Consider the following 19,034-nt stretch of genomic DNA (forward strand, 5'->3'; position numbering starts at 1 on the left):
GTCCTGGATGGTCCTTCTGCCCTGCTTTTTTCTAGGACTGCAGTGAACCAGTGGTCAGGAAATGTAGCCCCTTGGTGGCCTCTCCTCTGGTCACCATGAGGCCAGTTAGGGTCCCCAGGATAGATAGCATGACTAAGGTGGGAGAGCACCTTGGAGATATTTTTTCTTCTGTAGGAGGAATAGCTTTGGAACCACAGAGTCAAGCAGCTCCAAGACCATGTAGACCAGGGGTAGTCAACCTTTTTATACCTACTGCCCACTTTTGTATCTCTGTTAGTAGTCAAATTTTCTAACCGCCCACCGGTTCCACAGTAATGGTGATTTATAAAGTAAGGAAGTAACTTTACTTTATAAAATTTATAAATCAGAGTTATAGCAAGTTAAAGCATATAATAATAATTACTTACCAAGACCTTTATGTTGGATTTTCACTAGGTTTGGCAGAATAAATCTTTATAAAACAACTTACTATAGTTAAATCTATCTTTTTATTTATACTTTGGTTGCTCTGCCCACCATGAAAGCTAGAATGCCCACTAGTGGGTGGTAGGGACCAAGTTGACTACCACTGATGTAGATCAATAATGAGCTGTCACTGTGGGAAGAGGGCATTTCCGTTGTTTTTGCAGCCCAAGAAGTGCATAATCAGGTCTGGCTGGGAAACATGGGGCTGGCTAGTATAGATCCACTAAGACATGCAACGGAAGGCTACTGTAATTATTTTGGAGAACTTTTGTAAATTTTTGATGATGCTTACTTTATGTCTTCTAAAATTTTGTTATTCTCATTCCTTTTTTGCTTCCCCCACCCACACCTTTCCTCTTCCTATTCCTAACTGTATGTGTGCACACACACATGTGCACACACCCTCAGTTCCATTCCTGATAGCAGAGAAGAGCAGACTCATGAAGAAAGAGCAAAGGAAACTGCTTCATCTGCTCACGTGAGTGTCAGGGTTGGACCAGGTTTGCAGTGCCTCAGTGCCTCCGTACTCACTCAAGGTCATTGCCTATTAGCTCTTCTGCTGAGATCAGCCCTCTATGGATAAGGAACTCTCTAGCTTTTAAGAAAACTCAGTCCACTATGACATGGCTCTCATTGTTAGGAATAATTTCTCTTAACATTTTCTCCTAAAGTTAGTCCTACTCTGGCCCTCCGATGCAGGTGGAGAGGTCAGGTCTCAGTTTTGTACAGCAGATCTTCAGGAATTTGAGGCAGTTATGCTATTTCAGAGACACATGCCTTCCAGACTCGACACCTCCTCTGCTTCAATGGTTCTTTGAATGGCATAGTCTCCTCATCTGCCCAGCATCACCCTCTCCTCCATATCCCACTAGTCTGCTTCTAACCCTCACAGGGTGAGGACTAGAACAGCTGTCCCTGGGCTGACCCTCCATGCAGGTTAGAGGGAATGACTCCTTCCTTATAGAATTGTTTAACTATATTTGGTTGTATTTTACTTTTCTGGCAGTCAGATCACTCATGCCTTTGACTTATTGAGCTTATGGCTGAGTAAAGCATCTACAATAAACAGGGCTTCCCTACCTTGTACTTCTCCATCCTGTTGTTTTTGTGGGCCTAAGAATGGTATCTATATAAATTTCCATTATATATCATCTAACTCAGGGTCCCCAAACTTTTTATATAGAGGGCCAGTTCTCTGTCCCTCAGACCGTTGGAGGGCCGGAGTATTAAAAAAAACTATGAACAAATCCCTATGCACACTGCACATATCTTATTTTTAAGTAAAAAACAAAACAGGAACAAATACAATATTTAAAATAAAGAACAAGTAAATTTAAATCAACAAACTGACCAGTATTTCAATGGGAACTATGCTCCTCTCACTGACCACCAATGAAACAGGTGCCTCTTCCAGAAGTGCGGTGGGGGCTGGATAAATGGCCTCAGGGGGCCGCATGTGGCCCGCGGGCCGTAGTTTGGGGACCCCTGATCTAACTCATTCTGGCCCCATGTTTCTGCCTGTCAAGATCTTTTAGAATCTGATTACATTATTCCCATCACCCCACAGCTTCAGGCCATGTACAAACACAAATCTTCCTCCTACATCTGTATCCAAGTCTATGATAAAATGTGCTGGACAGAGCCCTGTGGCTCTCCACTGGAAACTGGGTTGACTCTGATCCTCACACAGCATCTCCGAGTGGTTATTCAACAGTTACTGCTCCATCATCTTACATTAACATCCACCTGACACTTCTTTATCTTGTCCACAGGAACATCGGGAAGGCTTTGAAAATAATCGCATTGTGGAATTTGGGTCTACTGGATTACCACCATTTCCTGACCCAATAACTATCAAAAAGTGACTTAAAAGCCAGTATGGTTTGCTTTATTCTTATTGAGCCTATGCTGATTGCTTTCAGTATTTGCCTTAGATTGGTTGTGGACTCATTTCCCCACTTATTCACAATTCCTTAAAAATCATAAATCTGATCAAGCTATTCTCTCTCTCTCTCTCTCTCTCTATATATATATATATATATGGGATGTATTTTATCTGGGGCAGGACACATCAGTGTTCTTCTCATTTTTTCATCAATCTTTGGTTTCTGTTATTTCTTGCCTAATTTTGTTGCACACTTTTCATATGGAGATCTTTTTCCTTCACAGTGAAGTCAAAATTAAATAGCAATGGAAGGACATGACTTTATCCGAATCATTGCTCCACGTTGCACTATACAGTGGCCATCTGCCTTGAGCTTCTTTTCTCCGCAATCATATTTTAAAAGGGTTCCTTTTTTAGTTGCTGCCTGCAGTATTATTGTTGTTATAGTTATTATTACTACCACTGCTCCGTTTTGGTAAGGATAAGTTTATCCTGGGCAGTCAGCTCTCCTGGAACTCTTAAAGTTTGAGCTGTTTTCCTATGTTTATCAATGGTAACATTCTCATCTTTTTAATCTTGGCATGCGATTTTTCGAAATCTGAGTCTACTGACGAGGACTCTGGGCAAACACTAGTTTGCACTTTTGGAAGCTTTCCAACCCTCATCTCCATCTGGCCAGGTGGCTTGAAGTTAATTACTCCACTGATAGCACTCCTCTCTTTCTATCCTCACCTACATTTTTCTAGACACAGCTCCCTTCCTGACAAGACTGTTTTTTGGGAGCAGGATATGCCCTTCCTACCATATGTGCTCTGAATCAGTGAGGATTCAACAATTTCACAAGGAATTAACAAATATTTCTAGGTGCTCACCAAGAGCCAGGCACTTAGTCTAGAGGATTTCTGCAAGCTTGGGGTATAGTGCTCTGTGTTGGAACTTTGGTGTGCTTTGTTTATGAGCCTGCTGTGTGCCTGGATTGGTGGGCGCCTGAGGCCATAAATAGCTTTTCTTGTCCTCCTTCAGAACGCTTTCTCACATGAGTCACAAGGCATTTCTCTGGTCCTTTAGCCTTTTTCCATGTCAGACCTGACACTCTCTGTAGTAGGGTTTCAAGGACCCGAACCTCCATGTTTGGTTCAAAGTCTAATTTGTCGCGGAGGGCTTTGCCATGTAACATACTGTTTTTGATTCACTGGGGTTGAACAATCCCATAGTAAAAAATGTTTTCAAAATAGGAACCTCTTGTGCCCATTATATTCATCCTACACTTGAGGTCTTGCTTCTCCAGTGTTCTAGCGCCTGAGAATCCTCTGGGGATCTTGTAGAGTGCAAGCAGGGACCTTGGGAAAGAAGGTGGGGAGCACGCATCGTTACAGGCACCAGCAGTGGGGACGCACAGTCTTGGACCTCGTGGATTGTCCCTGCTTGCTTCTGCTGGTCCTCGGCCTTGCATTTCTATCTCTTTGGATTGCTTTTGTCTTGATTGTCTGTGTTCCTCCAACAAGTGGATGGGTGGCTTCCACCATGAGTTGCAAGTAGATTCTTTTTTGAATCTGCCACTAGGGAACCGTTAGTGTCTGTACTCCACTCGCAGAGAGATTGACTTTCCATCTTTTTAAACATTTTTTTATTAATTTTAATTTATTGTGTTAACATGAATTCAAGTGTCCCATTCAATATAACTCCCTCACCCACACCTCCTTGTCCTCCATTACTCCCCCTTTGCCCCCCTCCCCCTAACTCCCTCCCCCCTTCCCTCTGGGATTTGTTGCCCAGTTATCTGTATCTCTGTGTTAGGTATATATAATTTCACTAATCCCTTCACCTTCTCTGATCCCATCCCCTCATCCCCCTTCCCTCTGACAGCTGTCCCTCTGCTCCCTGTGACCCTGCCTCTGCCTCTATTCTGTTTCGGCTTTCCATCTTGGCATGGGCCACATCTCCACTGCACATAGATTGTTTGTCCTGTGTCACTTTACTTACCTCTTTTTTATAAGGTTTTGAGCTCTCCTACCTTCCTGGAGCTCGTATTTCCTGGTTTCTACCTGCACATTTTTGTCACTTTCTCTTATATCTAGCCATCCTCTCAGAGAAACCCCTTTGTTATGTATTTGCTCCATTCCATTGGCCTGATATAATCATGTACTTATGACTGGCAGCTTTTCCTGATTATTTCCAAAGCTTTTCAGAAAGTTAGGTTGTAAAATATAGGCAGAAGAGAAAAGAAAAACGTCCATGAATTTTAGGGAATTGCTTTTCCTTGTGTTTCAATTTTTGCTCTAATGACCATCCCCTCACATAACTGCAGGAACCTGGAGTGAGTCATTGATCCTGAGTTTAGAGCAGGGGTCGGGAACCTATGGCTCGCGAGCAGATGTGGCTCTTTTAATGGCTGCATCTGGCTCGCAGACAAATCTTTAACAACAACAAAAATAATAACGTTAAAAATATAAAACATTCTCATGTATTACAATCCATTCATTTCCTACCACTCATGTTCATGGTTGCGGGTGGCTGGAGCCAATCACAGCTGTCCTCCAGGACAACACCAAATTTTTATTGGATAATGTGTAACGTACACGGGTCATTGTATGGCTCTCATGGAATTACATTTTAAAATATGTGGCATTCATGGCTCTCTCAGCCAAAAAGGTTCCCAACCCCTGGTTTAGAGGCTCTAGAGTCCACACCTTTGGTCCAGGCCACCAACGTCACTGTATTTGATCAGTAAGCATTTATGGTGGGTGACTAGACTTTCACTAAACACAAAGCATACGTTGGCATTAAAGAAACTCAGTACTGGAACTACAACTGCAAAACATGCCCCTAGAGACCAAACATGCATAAAACTTGAGTTAGATACAGACATGACTAGCTCTGTAAATTAAGCTTAGCAACCCAAAATGATCAGGAATGAACAAGTGAAATAAAGCAATAATTTCCATAGGGCTTCTTTCTGAGGTGGGTCTGCAAAGGTATAATAGTCCCTGGTGCCCCCTTCCATAACCCCAGCCGTATCCTAACTTCTTTTCTCTCCCACATCCTTTCAAGCTCAGCATTGTGACTATACAGGTAATTACCCAGTAAATTAGTTTCAGAATCCTGCTTATGAATATTTAGAAAAATGCTCAGATTTTTTCCAGCTGTCATGCTTACTGACTTTGAGATGGCTCCAGTTCTTGGGATGCCTTTAGAGCACACACACTGACAACCTAACACTAACTGATGTGGCCTATAAAACACTCCTGTGCCATCGAACTCCTGGCTGGGGTGGGCTGCCCTTTGTCCCTCCATTCTCCCTCATAGGGTTTCTGACTCCTATTGTCAGAAACCACATCTGAGCTACAGCATTTAGCAAAGCACAGACGGGGGCAGGGAGGTGAGGTGATGGGGAAATCTAATTTACTGCTGCCATGACTACAGATGTAAAACCAATCTGTGAATTGTGATGGATCAACCTCACCAAGGCTGGATTTAAATTATTAATAATGGTGAGAAATGCTGTTCAGTGTTCCATCCCCAGGATGCTAGAGTGAGAGGCCTTTGGGCTTAATTGGGTAAAGGAGTAAGCTGCCCACTGCAACCTTGACAGACTTTCTCTTGAATGTCTCCCAGGTGTGGCCACAAAAGTTCACATTAGGAGGGTTTTGGCTGGTCGTGAATCAGGACTGATTTTGACTGCATGCTGGGACAGAGAGTCTGGTCTGGGCCTGAGTTGCATTCACCACTGTCCACGTGATTATCTGACATGGCCTGTCATGTCGGGGCACTGGTCTGTAACTGGGGAAGCAAATGGCCTGTGTCTGCGAGGGAAATAGGGCTTGCGTTGATGTAGAACAAGAACAGGAAGACTAATGAAGAGACAGGGAAAGACTGAAGACAGGAATTGTCCCAGACTTTGCTGATTGATACTCTTTCTCCTGGGGAGTCTGGGATGGATGAAGGTTGTAGAGGAGGAGTTTAACTTCTGACCCCAATCCAACTTCAAGGGCACAGGAAGCAATATGTATCATCAGTGTGAACAATCACTGAGCCCCGATGTTGTGCACACGGAAGGCGCTCCCCTCCCCGGGCTCCCGAACCCGACCACTTACCCACGGTCTTGTAGATGCATCCCGTCTGCATGCCTGGTCCTGCCAGGACAGCGCCTCTTGAACATCCTTCATGGAGGATGTGGAATGTTTTGTGACATACTGAGAAGACCGTTTCAAAGACAGAATGAGGGACAGTGTGGAAGGTGGTCACCAGAGAGATGCCAGCAGCTGAGCTTCTGTCAGGAGGGAGCACAGGGTTCAGTCAACTTGGGAACTGGGGCCAGGCTAGGAGCCCAGTGCTACGCCCTGCTGGGAAGTTGGGGTGGTGGAGGCTCTTCAGCCTCTGCAGGCTCTGCCCATTCTGGGTGGGGGATGTCACAGGGTAGAAGGGACCAGATTGTGGCTCATGGAAAACAGGCTATGTGCCATTTGGGGCAGCAGAGCCCCATGTTGCCAGCTGCTTCAATTAGAGTGAAAGAATCTGTGGGTGCCTTCAAAGGCCAGTGGGCCAGGCTTCTGTAACTGACAGTCCAATGCTCCAGAACATTCTCTGTCCTTTCTGGCTCATTACTCTGATCATTCCAGTTGTCCTTCTTGCCTCACAGCTGCCTCAGGCACAGTGGGAAAAAATATCAAAGTAGGTGTCACAGTAGCTTAAAATCAAGTACAAAGGTCTGTCTCCTCTAGTCTGGCCACCACAAACACCACCGTCATTGAGAAAGGTTTCTGCAGGCCCCGAGGGCGAGGTGTAGGGAATGCGGTGCAGGCCCTGGGATCTGGTAGCTCGGGATGGAAAGGGACTGACCCATCGTACCGACCCACTCTGTGTCCTCCCTCAGGAATCTCTGACTTTTAACTGGGGGCAAGAAGCTGTCATTCAAAGGAATGAGAGGGGTCTTTGGGGTGCGTTGGCCCTGAAGTCATCTCATGTAAACCGGCCCAAGAGTTGTAAGGGAAAATGTCCAGCATATAAATGGGCATTAACTATGGTTAATAGAAAGACATAGACTTTGATCTGAGGTTAAATCTTGGCTCTTGGTGGATGTCCTGGGGTTGATTCCTGGTCAGGGCACACAGAAGAAGTGACCATCTGCTTCTTCAACCCTCATCACCCACCGACCTGGGCCAAACACCAGCGCCCTGCCCCATTCTTGACGCAGAGAGGACAAGCTCCCTAGATGCCGGGAGCTTTGACGGCTCCAGGCCTGCTTCTGCAGCTGCTTCAGCATAAGGGAGGTGCCTGGCACATGCTGGGGGACCTCCAGAGCATGCTTGTGAAGCGGGAGAGGGACCCTTCCTGTATATAAGGGATCCATTAAGTGCTTGACTTCAATCCACTCCCCTTTCTCACTCCCTACCTTAACAAATATGAGTGTAACACTTCTACCTAGAGGGGGTTTGTGCAGGGTTCATTCTTTCAGCAACCTTGTATCAGGGAAACCCAGGGTCTGTCTGAGCACGCCAAGGTCCAGACCTGGACTCTGAGGACCCCAGCCAAATAGCACATGGACAGACCCAAGTAGGCCCTAGGACTTCTCTGGTTTCCGTGTTTTCCTCAGGGCCCTGGGAACAGAAAACCCACTCAGCTAAAAGATAGGATGGGTGGTTGTGTTTGGAATAAAGCTGACCAGGAATCATAATTCTCATTCTGGGCGTGCCTGTGGGGAGCAGAATGGAGAACAGTGGCCCTCAGTGCTTACTCAGCATGTCCTGTGTGTTAACCGCTCTCCTAAGTGGGCTCTGTGAGTTAATACTTCTTTCATTCTCACCACAGCCCCGAGGTGAAACTACTGTTGCCATGTTACAGATAAGAACACCAAGGCCCAGGGATATTACGTGGTTGCCCCGTGGCACACAGCTGGCTGGTTGCAGGGCTGAGAGCCAAACCCAGGCAGTCTGGCTCTGGAATTCCTGTTCTCAGTCACAACCTTTCCAGTGGTCACTGCACTGTCAGGCTCCTTCACTGCCACATGGCTTAGCACCCTGGGCGTGTCAGTAACTGAGGTGATGGGGACCTTTGAAAAGCCATCCCTCTTACATATGGTCTTAATGGAAGCGATCCTGTCAGATCCAATTTCTGTGCCTCTGGAAGGGTGACGTATGGAATGGAGGGGCCAGGGGGGAGCGGGAGTGGGGGGCCCTGCCGTGCTATGCCTGTGTGGAGCCCTGTGCCCTCAGGTTGTAACCTGTTGCTTCCCAATGCAGCAGAGCTGAGATTGTATTCCTGCTTCTCGTCACAACCAAACTGGCCTCGTGCCTTCTTGTCTAAGCTTGAATCATCTCTACGCTTGAATCTCCACCTGATTGTATTTGGTGTCAACCCACTTCCCAGGTGGAGATAAATGGTCATCCTTTGGGAAGGGCTTGTAGGGGCCGAAGCTCAAGGACAAGGACTGTGAATCAGAAGTCTTGTCTTCCCCCCACACTGGTTTCTACAGAGCTGAGTCCATTTAATGCGCTTTACCATTTATTCCATAGGTGTGTTATTGACTGTCTAGCGTGTGCCAGGCTCTGTGGGAGTTTAACGGACACTCACTGAATGATCATTTAGACCTTGGAAATATGCCTGAGTGAGAAAGATTGCAACTTCCTTTTGGGCATCCATTCATTTGCTCACCATGAGCACTGCCTGTGGGCCCTTTTTTTTCTCTCCCCAGCTCAGACTCAGTTGTCCTGCCCTTTCTTTTCTTTTTTTTTTCTTCCATTTTTCCGAAGCTGGAAACGGGGAGGCAGTCTGACAGACTCCTGCATGCGCCCGACCGGGATCCACCCGGCATGCCCACCAGGGGGCGATGCTTTGCCCATCTGGGGTGTCGCTCTGTTGTGTCCAGAGCCATTCTAGTGCCTGAGGCAGAGGCCACAGAGCCATCCCCAGCGCCCGGGCCATCTTTGCTCCAATGGAGCCTCGGCTGTGGGAGGGGAAGAGAGAGACAGAGAGGAAGGAGGGGGGAGGGGTGGAGAAGCTAATGGGTGCCTCTCCTGTGTGCCCTGGCCAGGAATCGAACCCGGGACTCCTGCACGCCAGGCCGACGCTCTACCGCTGAGCCAACCGGCCAGGAGTTGCCCTGCCCTTTCATCTCTGTAGTTTGGGTGCCAGGACTCTGGTCTATGAGGGGCTGAGTGGTGTAGCATCCACCAGGTATGAGAACAAATGTCGGAGACTTTCAGGAGTTTAGATGTTACTTTATTGGCCAGTTTAACCTGCGCAGGGGCGAACTCCCAAGATGTCCGGTGACACCGTGCTCACGAGGAGCTGCAAACGGAAGCAGCGCCTGGTGCTTACAGCCAGGTCCTTATATATCCTAAGTGAGCAAGCATTATACAGAAGCAGATGTGGCAGTTTAGCTATTGGCTAGGGAGGTCACACGCAGCATAGCAACAGGGGCCGGCATAGCAACAGGGGCCGGTTTTAGCTTAGTGGCGAATTTCAAACATAAACTTCTGATAAGGGTCTCTGACCTTCTTTGTTCTCAGCCTCATGGGCCATATCAGTACTCTCTGTTCCTTTAATACAGGGGTCCCCAAACTTTTTACACAGGGGGCCAGTTCACTGTCCCTCAGACCGTTGGAGGGGCGGGCTATAAAAAAAACTATGAACAAATCCCTATGCACACTGCACATATCTTATTTTAAAATAAAAAAACAAAATGGGAACAAATACAATATTTAAAATAAAGAACAAGTAAATTTAAATCAACAAACTGACCAGTATTTCAATGGGAACTATGCTCCTCTCACTGACCACTAATGAAAGAGGTGCCCCTTCCAGAAGTGCAGCGGGGGCCGGATAAATGGCCTCAGGGGGCCGCATGCAGCCCGCGGGTCGTAGTTTGGGGACCCCTGCTTTAATAGTTACACTCTTTGGCAGCCCCAGTATATCAGTACTCCCTGAATCTAACAAGTGGCAGAGCGGAGCAGTACTGGGAGGTCCTCTGTGCGTGATTTCCAGGAGACCTCAGGCCGACTGAAGCCCTTCTTCCTCAGGGTACCTCTCCCGGCCACCCCTTCTCCACCCCCACTCCCATCTTTGGAAAGTTTAAGGCTTCTGAAGCATCGTCTCTAAGCTTGAATCTCCACCTGATTTACCCCAAAAGTAAAACTATTACCTTGCATTAAGATTAAGCAATTTTTGCAATGAATAAGTCGCCTTCAATTCTTTTGATAAAAAGAAGAGAAAGACAATATTGAGGAAAAAAAAGAAATCATCTTTCTTTTTATTTAAAAATGTATGTGATGCTGGAGTTGGGGTGGAGAGGCCCTGGGTTATAATTTTTTATTTTATTTTTCCTTAATGTTGTCTTCCTTTAGAAGTTATACAATGGCAGAATTCAAGAAGATAATTCTCATGAAATCATGATTTTGGAAATTTAAGTTTGCTGTGTTAATCTTTTGGGTTATCACAAGGATCCTTCTGTCCCAGGATGAAGGATACCCATACAGGAAAGGTGACGGGTTCAGAGAATATTGATTTTGTAAAAATTATTTTTAATTTTGAAGAACCTGTTTGTGTCATTTAATCACCTGACTCTTTTCCTTGAATGATATGACATCAAGAATTTCACGTACAATTGGAATAAAATATGCCATCAATTCTAGTAACAGAGAATGACACAGTGAAAATAGTAAAGAAATGAGAATCAGAAAATTTGAACCTGAAACTTTCATGTTCAATTTACTTGTTCATAGCTTACTAATGTGGCAGAACAGGGTTGAGAAATATTACTTGGCTATTAAAATGATGTCTCCAAAAATTAAGAACAGAGGCAAATATTGAAGTTACAATACCAAGTTACAAAAGTAAAATACAAACCTGTATATATAGTATGTTTAAAACAAGAAACAAAAGGATCATTACCATTCAATATGCAAAAACTAAGGATTGGAGGGATGGAATGAGAATCACTAAAATGTGAATCTGTTTTATTTATATTTTGATGTTGATAGGCTGGGTGATGTTTTTCTACTTTTCAAATTTTCCATTAAAAATGAACAAAAGTAGATTTTATTTCTCTTCATGTCACTTTTCTAAAATTAAAGTAAGCAGACAATTTATGAAAAAGCAGAAACAAAGGACAAAAGGAGGACGGAAAGGAAAAAAGAAAGGAAAGTGAACAGGCGAGGTAGAGGCTCAGGAGCCTGTCCTGGCTCTTTTAATTATTTCCCATGACCTTGGAGGAGTCACAGACCTTCTCTTCAATTCCAGGCTCCTTGTTTGTGAATAGGAGTAAACAATGGCTGGGAGGATTAAAGGAGACAGAAATTGTGAAATATACTCTCTACACCGTCTGCCATTGGACTGTGCTCCTGACCTGCACTGGGACAAGAAACACAGAAAATGGCGCTGTTTGTGTGGGAGCAGAGTGGAGGCTGGGGTGGCTGGTTCTGGGGTTCAGCATCTTCCTCCACCAGTTGCTGATTCCAGGCCCACTGGTTGGGAAGCTCTGCCACAATCTGTGAACTTCCTTGCTTGACAAGGTGGCTGGCTCTCCATCCCTTGTCAGTATATATTGTACCTTTCTTTTTAAATACACAGAATGTCTAGGTTTGCTGTTGGAAATGGTTGCCGGGAGACCAATTCCCACTTGGAAACAGTAACTGAATTGTAGCATCTAGGGCAAACAGCATTTGGAGCTGTTGAAGAGGAGTGATCAAAGAAAAATCAAATCAAATCCAGCCGATTCTGTGTATCACCATACTATTAAGCAAAAAACATGATGGGCAGAATTAATATTCTGTGGCATCTATATGGCATTATTTGCCACAGAACAGACTTTAATTCACTGTTAAGAAGGTCTTGGGTAACACAAAAGGGGCCTTGTTACAGCATGATTTCATGTTCTTTGATAGCATGATAGTCACGTAGGTCATGCTTCTTTCTTCCAGCACCTCCTGCACCTCATGAGATCAGAAGAGTAGTTTCCCCCCTTACGATTGATTATACAGTATGGGAGAGCTTTGACAGCATTTTCAGATATGTTCTTTCATTTAATTAGCAGTGACCTTTTTTCACACGTGGAAAAACTGATGCTTGGAGAACATACATGACATACATGCCAAGGTCAAAGGCCCTACCATGTGCTAGAGCTTCTGGCTCTGATGCCACAGCTGTTTACACATGTTTTACAAAAACGATTTGATACATTCTGGGGAGATCAGTCATACATACACAGTTATCAATTATTCAGTGGCAATTGATGCTGCATTCATTTTCAAGTTGCTCACCTAATTCTACTGGGTTTCCCCACAAATCATGGGGAAAAGCATTCCTTTGAAGAAGAGAGGGGGCGGGAGTAGTTTGCCGGACCCTACCAGATTTGTCTAGTGCAGTGGGAGTCTGAAATTGACCTGCCTGCACAATTCTTCCCACACCCTAGTTCATTGCATCTGCCCTGGTCTTTTTGTTATGTCCATTCTACAAAGTGGACACATGTGGCCAGGGAAGGAGGGTAAACTACCCTTCATAAGTTCATGGTAGGGGAAAATAAAATACAATATGATAATAATTAATAATGGGTTACACTCAAGGAGGCCTCAGACATTATGTGCCTGGTATAGCTTGTAATGCTTTCTGTAATTTAACTCCTTTAAGTCTCACAAACATCCTATAATAAAATGTAGGTCTATTGTTTTTCCTAATTATAGTTAAAAAAATTCCAAAACACAGAAAGGTTAAGTGACTTGCCCAACCTTGTGCAACTAATAAGTGGAAGAGAGTAGGCATTCAAACCTAGGCAGTGAAGCTCCTGAGAGAGGCGGAAAACAGCTTTCTGTGACTATATCTGCCACCAAATAGACAAATAAATGGCACTATGCTCCTCCCCACCCCTGATTCTGTGGCAGATATCTCTAGTTGATCATAGCATTCTTTCTGCTGAACCCAAATGGGGCCTCAGAATCCTTCTTAACCTAGTGCTCCACCACTAACCTCTAGTAACTAATCCATCAGCATGAGAGATGAAAGCCCATTTGTCATCTCTAGGGCTGATTTTATAGGCTCCAATTAATTTACAAAGTTGTTTTAAAAAATAAACGTGTGTGTGGCCCTGGCCGGTTGGCTCAGTGGTAGAGCGTCGGCCTGGCGTGTGGAAGTCCCGGGTTCGATTCCCGGCCAGGGCACACAGGAGAGGCGCCCATCTGCTTCTCCACCCCTCCCCCTCTCCTTCCTCTCTGTCTCTCTCTTCCCCTCCTGCAGCCGAGGCTCCATTGGAGCAAAGATGGCGCGGGCGCTGGGGATGTCTCCTTGGCCTCTGCCCCAGGCGCTGGAGTGGCTCTGGTCACGACAGAGCGACGCCCCAGAGGGGCAGAGCATCGCCCCCTGGTGGGCAGAGCGTCGCCCCCTGGTGGGCATGCCGGGTGGATCCTGGTCGGGCGCATGCGGGAATTTGTCTGACTGTCTCTCCCCATTTCTAGCTTCAGAAAAAATAAAATAAATAAATAAATAAATAAACGTGTGTGTGTGTGTGTGTGTGTGTGTGTGTGTGTGTGTGTGTGTGTATGCGTGCGTGCGTCTGCTTGACTTCATGAAACGAATTAACTTGAACTTGATTCAGTTTGCATTTACTGAACATGTGCTGTATGGATCAGGAAGACACCTTAGTTATGCACTAAGGCTTAAAACAAGAAATAAACAGAGTTATAATCAAGGAGATTATTCCACATAAAGAAATTTTGATGTAAATTCTCCTGAAAAGTTAAGAATCCTCTTGTAAATCTCTTATATAACGGATTTCCCCAGATCAAGATGTCTTCCATGTGCCTTTAGATACATTTCAGCCTTTCCCTACCTTTTTTTAGTGCCTTTCCAAGTTTTGCTAGCAAGACATTTGTTTTCAAAGCTCCTGCTCTATGTACAGTTCAATTCCTGACAATACTGTATTTGTTTACTCTAGTGAGTAATATATTTACAAATGTCTAGTGCTTAGAGGGGGCATATTAAAAATGCTAGCTTCATACTGTGCAAAAGAAATAGCTTGAATGCCATTTTTCAGTGTTAGAACTACTCTTGGTATGTGAGCAGCCGGGATGTTAGGATTCTGAGAAGCAGCTTAATGGTAGAGGCACATAGAGAAGAAGGTTTCCCCGTGATAGAGAAACGATCCCTTCCTGCCCCAACTAAACATCCGTGATGGTGTCAGGAGTAAGACTTGTGCATCTGACTTGCTGAAGAGACACAGAAAGATGAAACATCTGTGCGGCTACTAAGAATGTCCAGTGTTTAGGATGTAGGTTGTGTGTGATCAGAGGGAGATTTAGAATCCAAGCAGGCTGAGATGCTTGTAATTGGTAGCAGAACTGAGTCCAGAGACAATTTAGTTCTACTCCTAGGTCAACATTAAGATGCTGCATATGACCTGATGTTTTTTTTTTAACTTTCTGTACCCAGTTAGATATGGCCATGCAGTCATGATATCAAGGAAAGACACCACATGGGCCTATGAGTAAATGCATATCAATCATTTCTAACAGCATGAGGAGACCACAGCCAAATTACAAAACCCAACTGAAGCAAAGTTGCCAGTTGCAGTAAAAGTACTGGAAAAATGTCAGCCCAAGGATAAGAGAAATAACTCCGAAGTTCAATACTCACCAGCACGGTAAGATGATGCCTTCCAGGGGCTAAATAGGCGCCCTAAGAATAGAGATGGATTTGAAAGCAGGTGCACCGGGCACATGCCCTGGGCCCTGACTTCTGAAAGTCCCCGCAGAATCCAACTTTACACTTTTTTCTAATGACCCCAAGTTTGGTTTCATAGGTGCAATTTTAACATTAATAGTACATAATATTTTTTATTTATTTAAAAATATGGTTAACATGTATTTTTATTTTCCCTCTCTCTCTTTTCTTCTATGCCTGGGGTCTCAACCGACCTTAATCCACCTCTGCCTAAGAAGCAAAACAGTGTCTGTTAACCTAGTAAAAGATTGTGGGAATGTATTCTAGGAAATAATTAGAGGTCATTGATAACATTTAGCTATGAGAATATTTATTCAAGTGCTGTTTTAAAAAGTGACAAAAAATTGGCCCTGGCTAACCTCAACAGTAGAATGTTGGCCTGGCATGTAGATGTCCCAGGTCCGTTTCCTGGTCCGGGCACACAAAAGAAGTGATCATCTGCTTCTCCACCCCTCCCCCTCTCTCTTCTGTATATCTCTCTCTTCTCCTGCAGCATGGCTCAGTTGGAGCAAGTTGGCCCCCCGGCACTGAGAATGGCTCCATGGCCTCACCTCAGGCACTAAAATAGCTCAGTTGCTAAGTAATGGAACAATGGCATCAGATAGGCAGAGCATCACCTCATAGGGGGCTTGCCAGGTGAATCTGGGTCAGGTAGCATGTGGGAGTCTGTCTCTGTGCCTCACTGCTGCTCACTTAAGAAAAAAAAGTAGCCTGACCAGGTAGTGGCGCAGTGGATGGAGAATTGGACTGGGACGCAGAGGTCCCAGGTTCGAAGCTCCAAGGTCACCTGTTTGAGCGCGGGCTCATCTGGTTTGAGCATAGCTCACCAGCTTGAACCCAAGGTCACTGACTTGAGCAAGGGGTCACTCTGTCTGCTGTAATGTTCCTCCCCCACCCCCAGTCAAGGCACATATGAGAAAGCAATCAATGAACAACTAAGGAGCTGCAATGAAGAATTGGTGCTTCTCATCTCTCTCCCTTCCTGTCTGTCTGTCCCTATCTGTTCCTCTCTCTGTCTCTGCCACAAAAAAGAAGGAAAAAAAAGTAACAAAAAATCAGAAGCAATAAATAATAATAGGGGATTGATTAAAAAAATTTTATTTTGTATTATACAATTTTATTATACAAGGCAATGCAGCAATTAAAATGATTTTTACAGCCTGACCTGTGGTGGTGCAGTGGATAAAGCGTCGACCTGGAAATGCTGAGGTTGCCGGTTCGAGGCCCTGGGCTTGCCTGGTCAAGGCAGATATGGGAGTTGATGCATCCAGCTCCTCCCCCCTTCTCTCTCTCTGTCTCTCTCTCCTCTCTCTCCTTCTCTCTCTCCTCTCTAAAAATGAATAAATAAAAAAAAATGATTTTACATAATTTAATAAATGAAATGATATTCATATAATACATAATATTTATTTAAAACTATAATATATAAGTATATAAATAAACATACCTTAAAAAGCAGTTTACAAACACTCTATAAGTCTGGGAGAATATAATTTAAAGTATGAAAGAAATCATCATTTCTGGATGATAGTGATTTTTTCTTTTTTTCTTTTGCTTGTATATAGTTTCTCAAATATCCACAATGAACATGTATTACTTGCACAATAAGGAAAAGAAGAAATAAAAATTATTAATTATTATTATTATTTTTATGATCAGGAGCTTTATGTTCATCCCTGTCTGCTCTGTTGACATGGTACTGTGTGACGTGGCTATTAAAGCTGTGAGTAGAACTTGGTCAGTCATGAGTCTTGCTACTTGTCAACACCATGGGTAGGGTTGATAATTTGAGCTTTGGCTTGATCTCAATTTTTTTTTCCTGAACACTGTGGTGAATTAAGGCTCCTATCCTTTGGAAGGCTCTTCTCCAGAATACTCATACAAATATTCTTTTTCTTTCCGACCCTTTGTCTCCTTCAGATATTCCTGTTCATATAGATATTTCTTTCCTTTCAGATACTTTTCATCCCCCAGGAAGTCTTCTTTCTCTAGATACTTTTTCTCCTCCAGATACTCATTCTCCTCCAGAGACTCTGCCTCCTCAGAAAACGGAGATTCTTCCCTAGAACTCACCTCCTTTCCCTCAGCACCCCCTCCCCCTCAGCATCCCCTCTCTTTGAAGATAAGGCCGGTATGGTTGCGGGAAGTGGTGGGAAGATGAAGAGGTGATGGCTCTCCTGCTGACTGACTACTATCGGCAGACATGCTGGGGAAGCATTAAGCACATGAAACCATTCAGCAGCACATAAAGTCACTTCATCATCTTGGTAGCCAACAAAGGAATAGAAGTTCATCAGTTAGTAATTGCCTATTGCTATGATTAAAATCCATTTTTGTTTATTCATTTCATTCAGTAGTCTTTGGATGGCCCTTTGAATGCAGATCAGTACATGGTGGCCCATGAAAAGGCACAAAAGAAGGGAACAGGAGTTTTACCCACAAGGAGCTAGTGGAGAGACCACACCTGAGGCAATGCTTTTGAAATTACCGCACAATATGAGGTCAATGAGAATGGCTGGACAACGAAGGTGTGGTCAGTATTTAGTGGTACGATCATTAGAGAAGACTTATTCATTCACCAAGACATATTTATTGCTACTATAAACAAGACAGAAACTGTCTTCCAGGAGCTTAAAATCGGGGGAGAAAAACAGTCATGCAAACAGATTAATAGAGAAAGTGACAAGCACAGTGGAAGAGGCACAGACAGTGGTGCAGACATGGTGATTGGTCCTGAGTCAGTGGAGACCCCTGCAGGTGGAGGTCTGTAAGGCACATCATCATGGCCACCACACGCACTGCTGCCTCTGCTGGAGGCACCATCCACCGTCAGTTTACTCCGCCCATTGCTAATGTTTGAGTCCCCTGTTTCAACACAAATGTGAGCAGCGTGGCTCTCCAGGAAGTCTTCCATGCGCCATGCTATGCTCCATCTGTACCATCTTTATTTTCATTAAAGTAACTAATTTGCTGTATTAAATAATCTATTTGCATGTTTATCTTCCTAAGAAAGTGTGGACTTCTTGAAGGAAGGAAGGATTGACTGTTATTTAAAAATATAGTTTAAATTTTTCCACTCTTCTCCATATTCACTCTGAGTATCCACAGTGAACCATGTCATCTGTAGTCGGGATTGCTACAGAGCACTCTTTTATTTATTTATTTTTTTGGTGACAGAGACAGAAAGAAACAGAGAGAGGGACAGACAGACAGGAAGGGAGAGAGATGAGAAGCATCAATTAATTCTTCATTGAGGCACCTTAGTCATTCATTGATTGCTTTCTCATATGTGCCTTGACAGGGGTGGGGGGTGGGGTGCTATAGCAGACTGAGTGACCCCTTGCTCAAGCCAGCGACCTTGGGCTCAAGCTGGTGAGCCTTGCTCAAACCAGATGAGCCCGTGCTCAAGCTGGAGACCTCGTGGTTTTGAACCTGGGTCCTCTGCGTCCCAGTTTGACTCTCTATACACTGTGCCACTGCCTGGTCAGCCGCTACAGAGCACTCTTAAATGGCTTTCCTGTCTCCACTGCTGTGGCCTTCCTATGTTCTTGTGAAAATGTAAATCACATCATGATTTGCATTGCTTAAAAATCTCCCAATGGCTCGCCCTTGCACTTAGAATACAATGTAAACACCATTCCCTGCCTTCCAGGGCCCTGCGAGATCTGTTGCCTGCCAGCCTCCCTTACCGTTCCTAACCTACTCTCCTTACCCTGTTACTCTCTCTCTCCTATAACATGTACCACTATTTCTAATTATGCTTCTGTTTCTGTGTTTATTTGTTCAATCTTTCTTTTCTACTAGATTATTAAGTGTCTCAATGACAGTGATCTTACGTGATCCGTTTCCCACTCTATCTCCAATGGCTAGCTCGGTGCCTGATACAGAATAGATATCCAATAAATATATAACCGGTGACTGAATGAAAAGCCAAGAATAAATGGCTCTAAAGCAGTGCATCTCAAAGTTTTAAGTA

At 44.4% G+C, this 19,034-nt stretch overlaps 1 protein-coding gene across 1 annotated transcript in view; it reads right to left on the minus strand.

Moving 5' to 3' along the window:
- ERICH6B (glutamate rich 6B) overlaps nucleotides 1-17,263 on the minus strand; it is a 62,402-nt gene extending 45,139 nt beyond the window's left edge. Inside the window, 4 exon segments of the mRNA XM_066235653.1 lie at nucleotides 2,200-2,251; nucleotides 5,041-5,176; nucleotides 6,445-6,620; nucleotides 16,941-17,263. Of these exon segments, the coding sequence (XP_066091750.1) occupies nucleotides 2,200-2,251; nucleotides 5,041-5,176; nucleotides 6,445-6,620; nucleotides 16,941-17,263 (687 nt within the window).
- Nucleotides 17,264-19,034: the final 1,771 nt, after the last annotated feature.

This window comes from Saccopteryx bilineata, chromosome 6 (genome assembly GCF_036850765.1).
Source record: "Saccopteryx bilineata isolate mSacBil1 chromosome 6, mSacBil1_pri_phased_curated, whole genome shotgun sequence".
NCBI classification, from domain to species: domain Eukaryota; kingdom Metazoa; phylum Chordata; class Mammalia; order Chiroptera; family Emballonuridae; genus Saccopteryx; species Saccopteryx bilineata.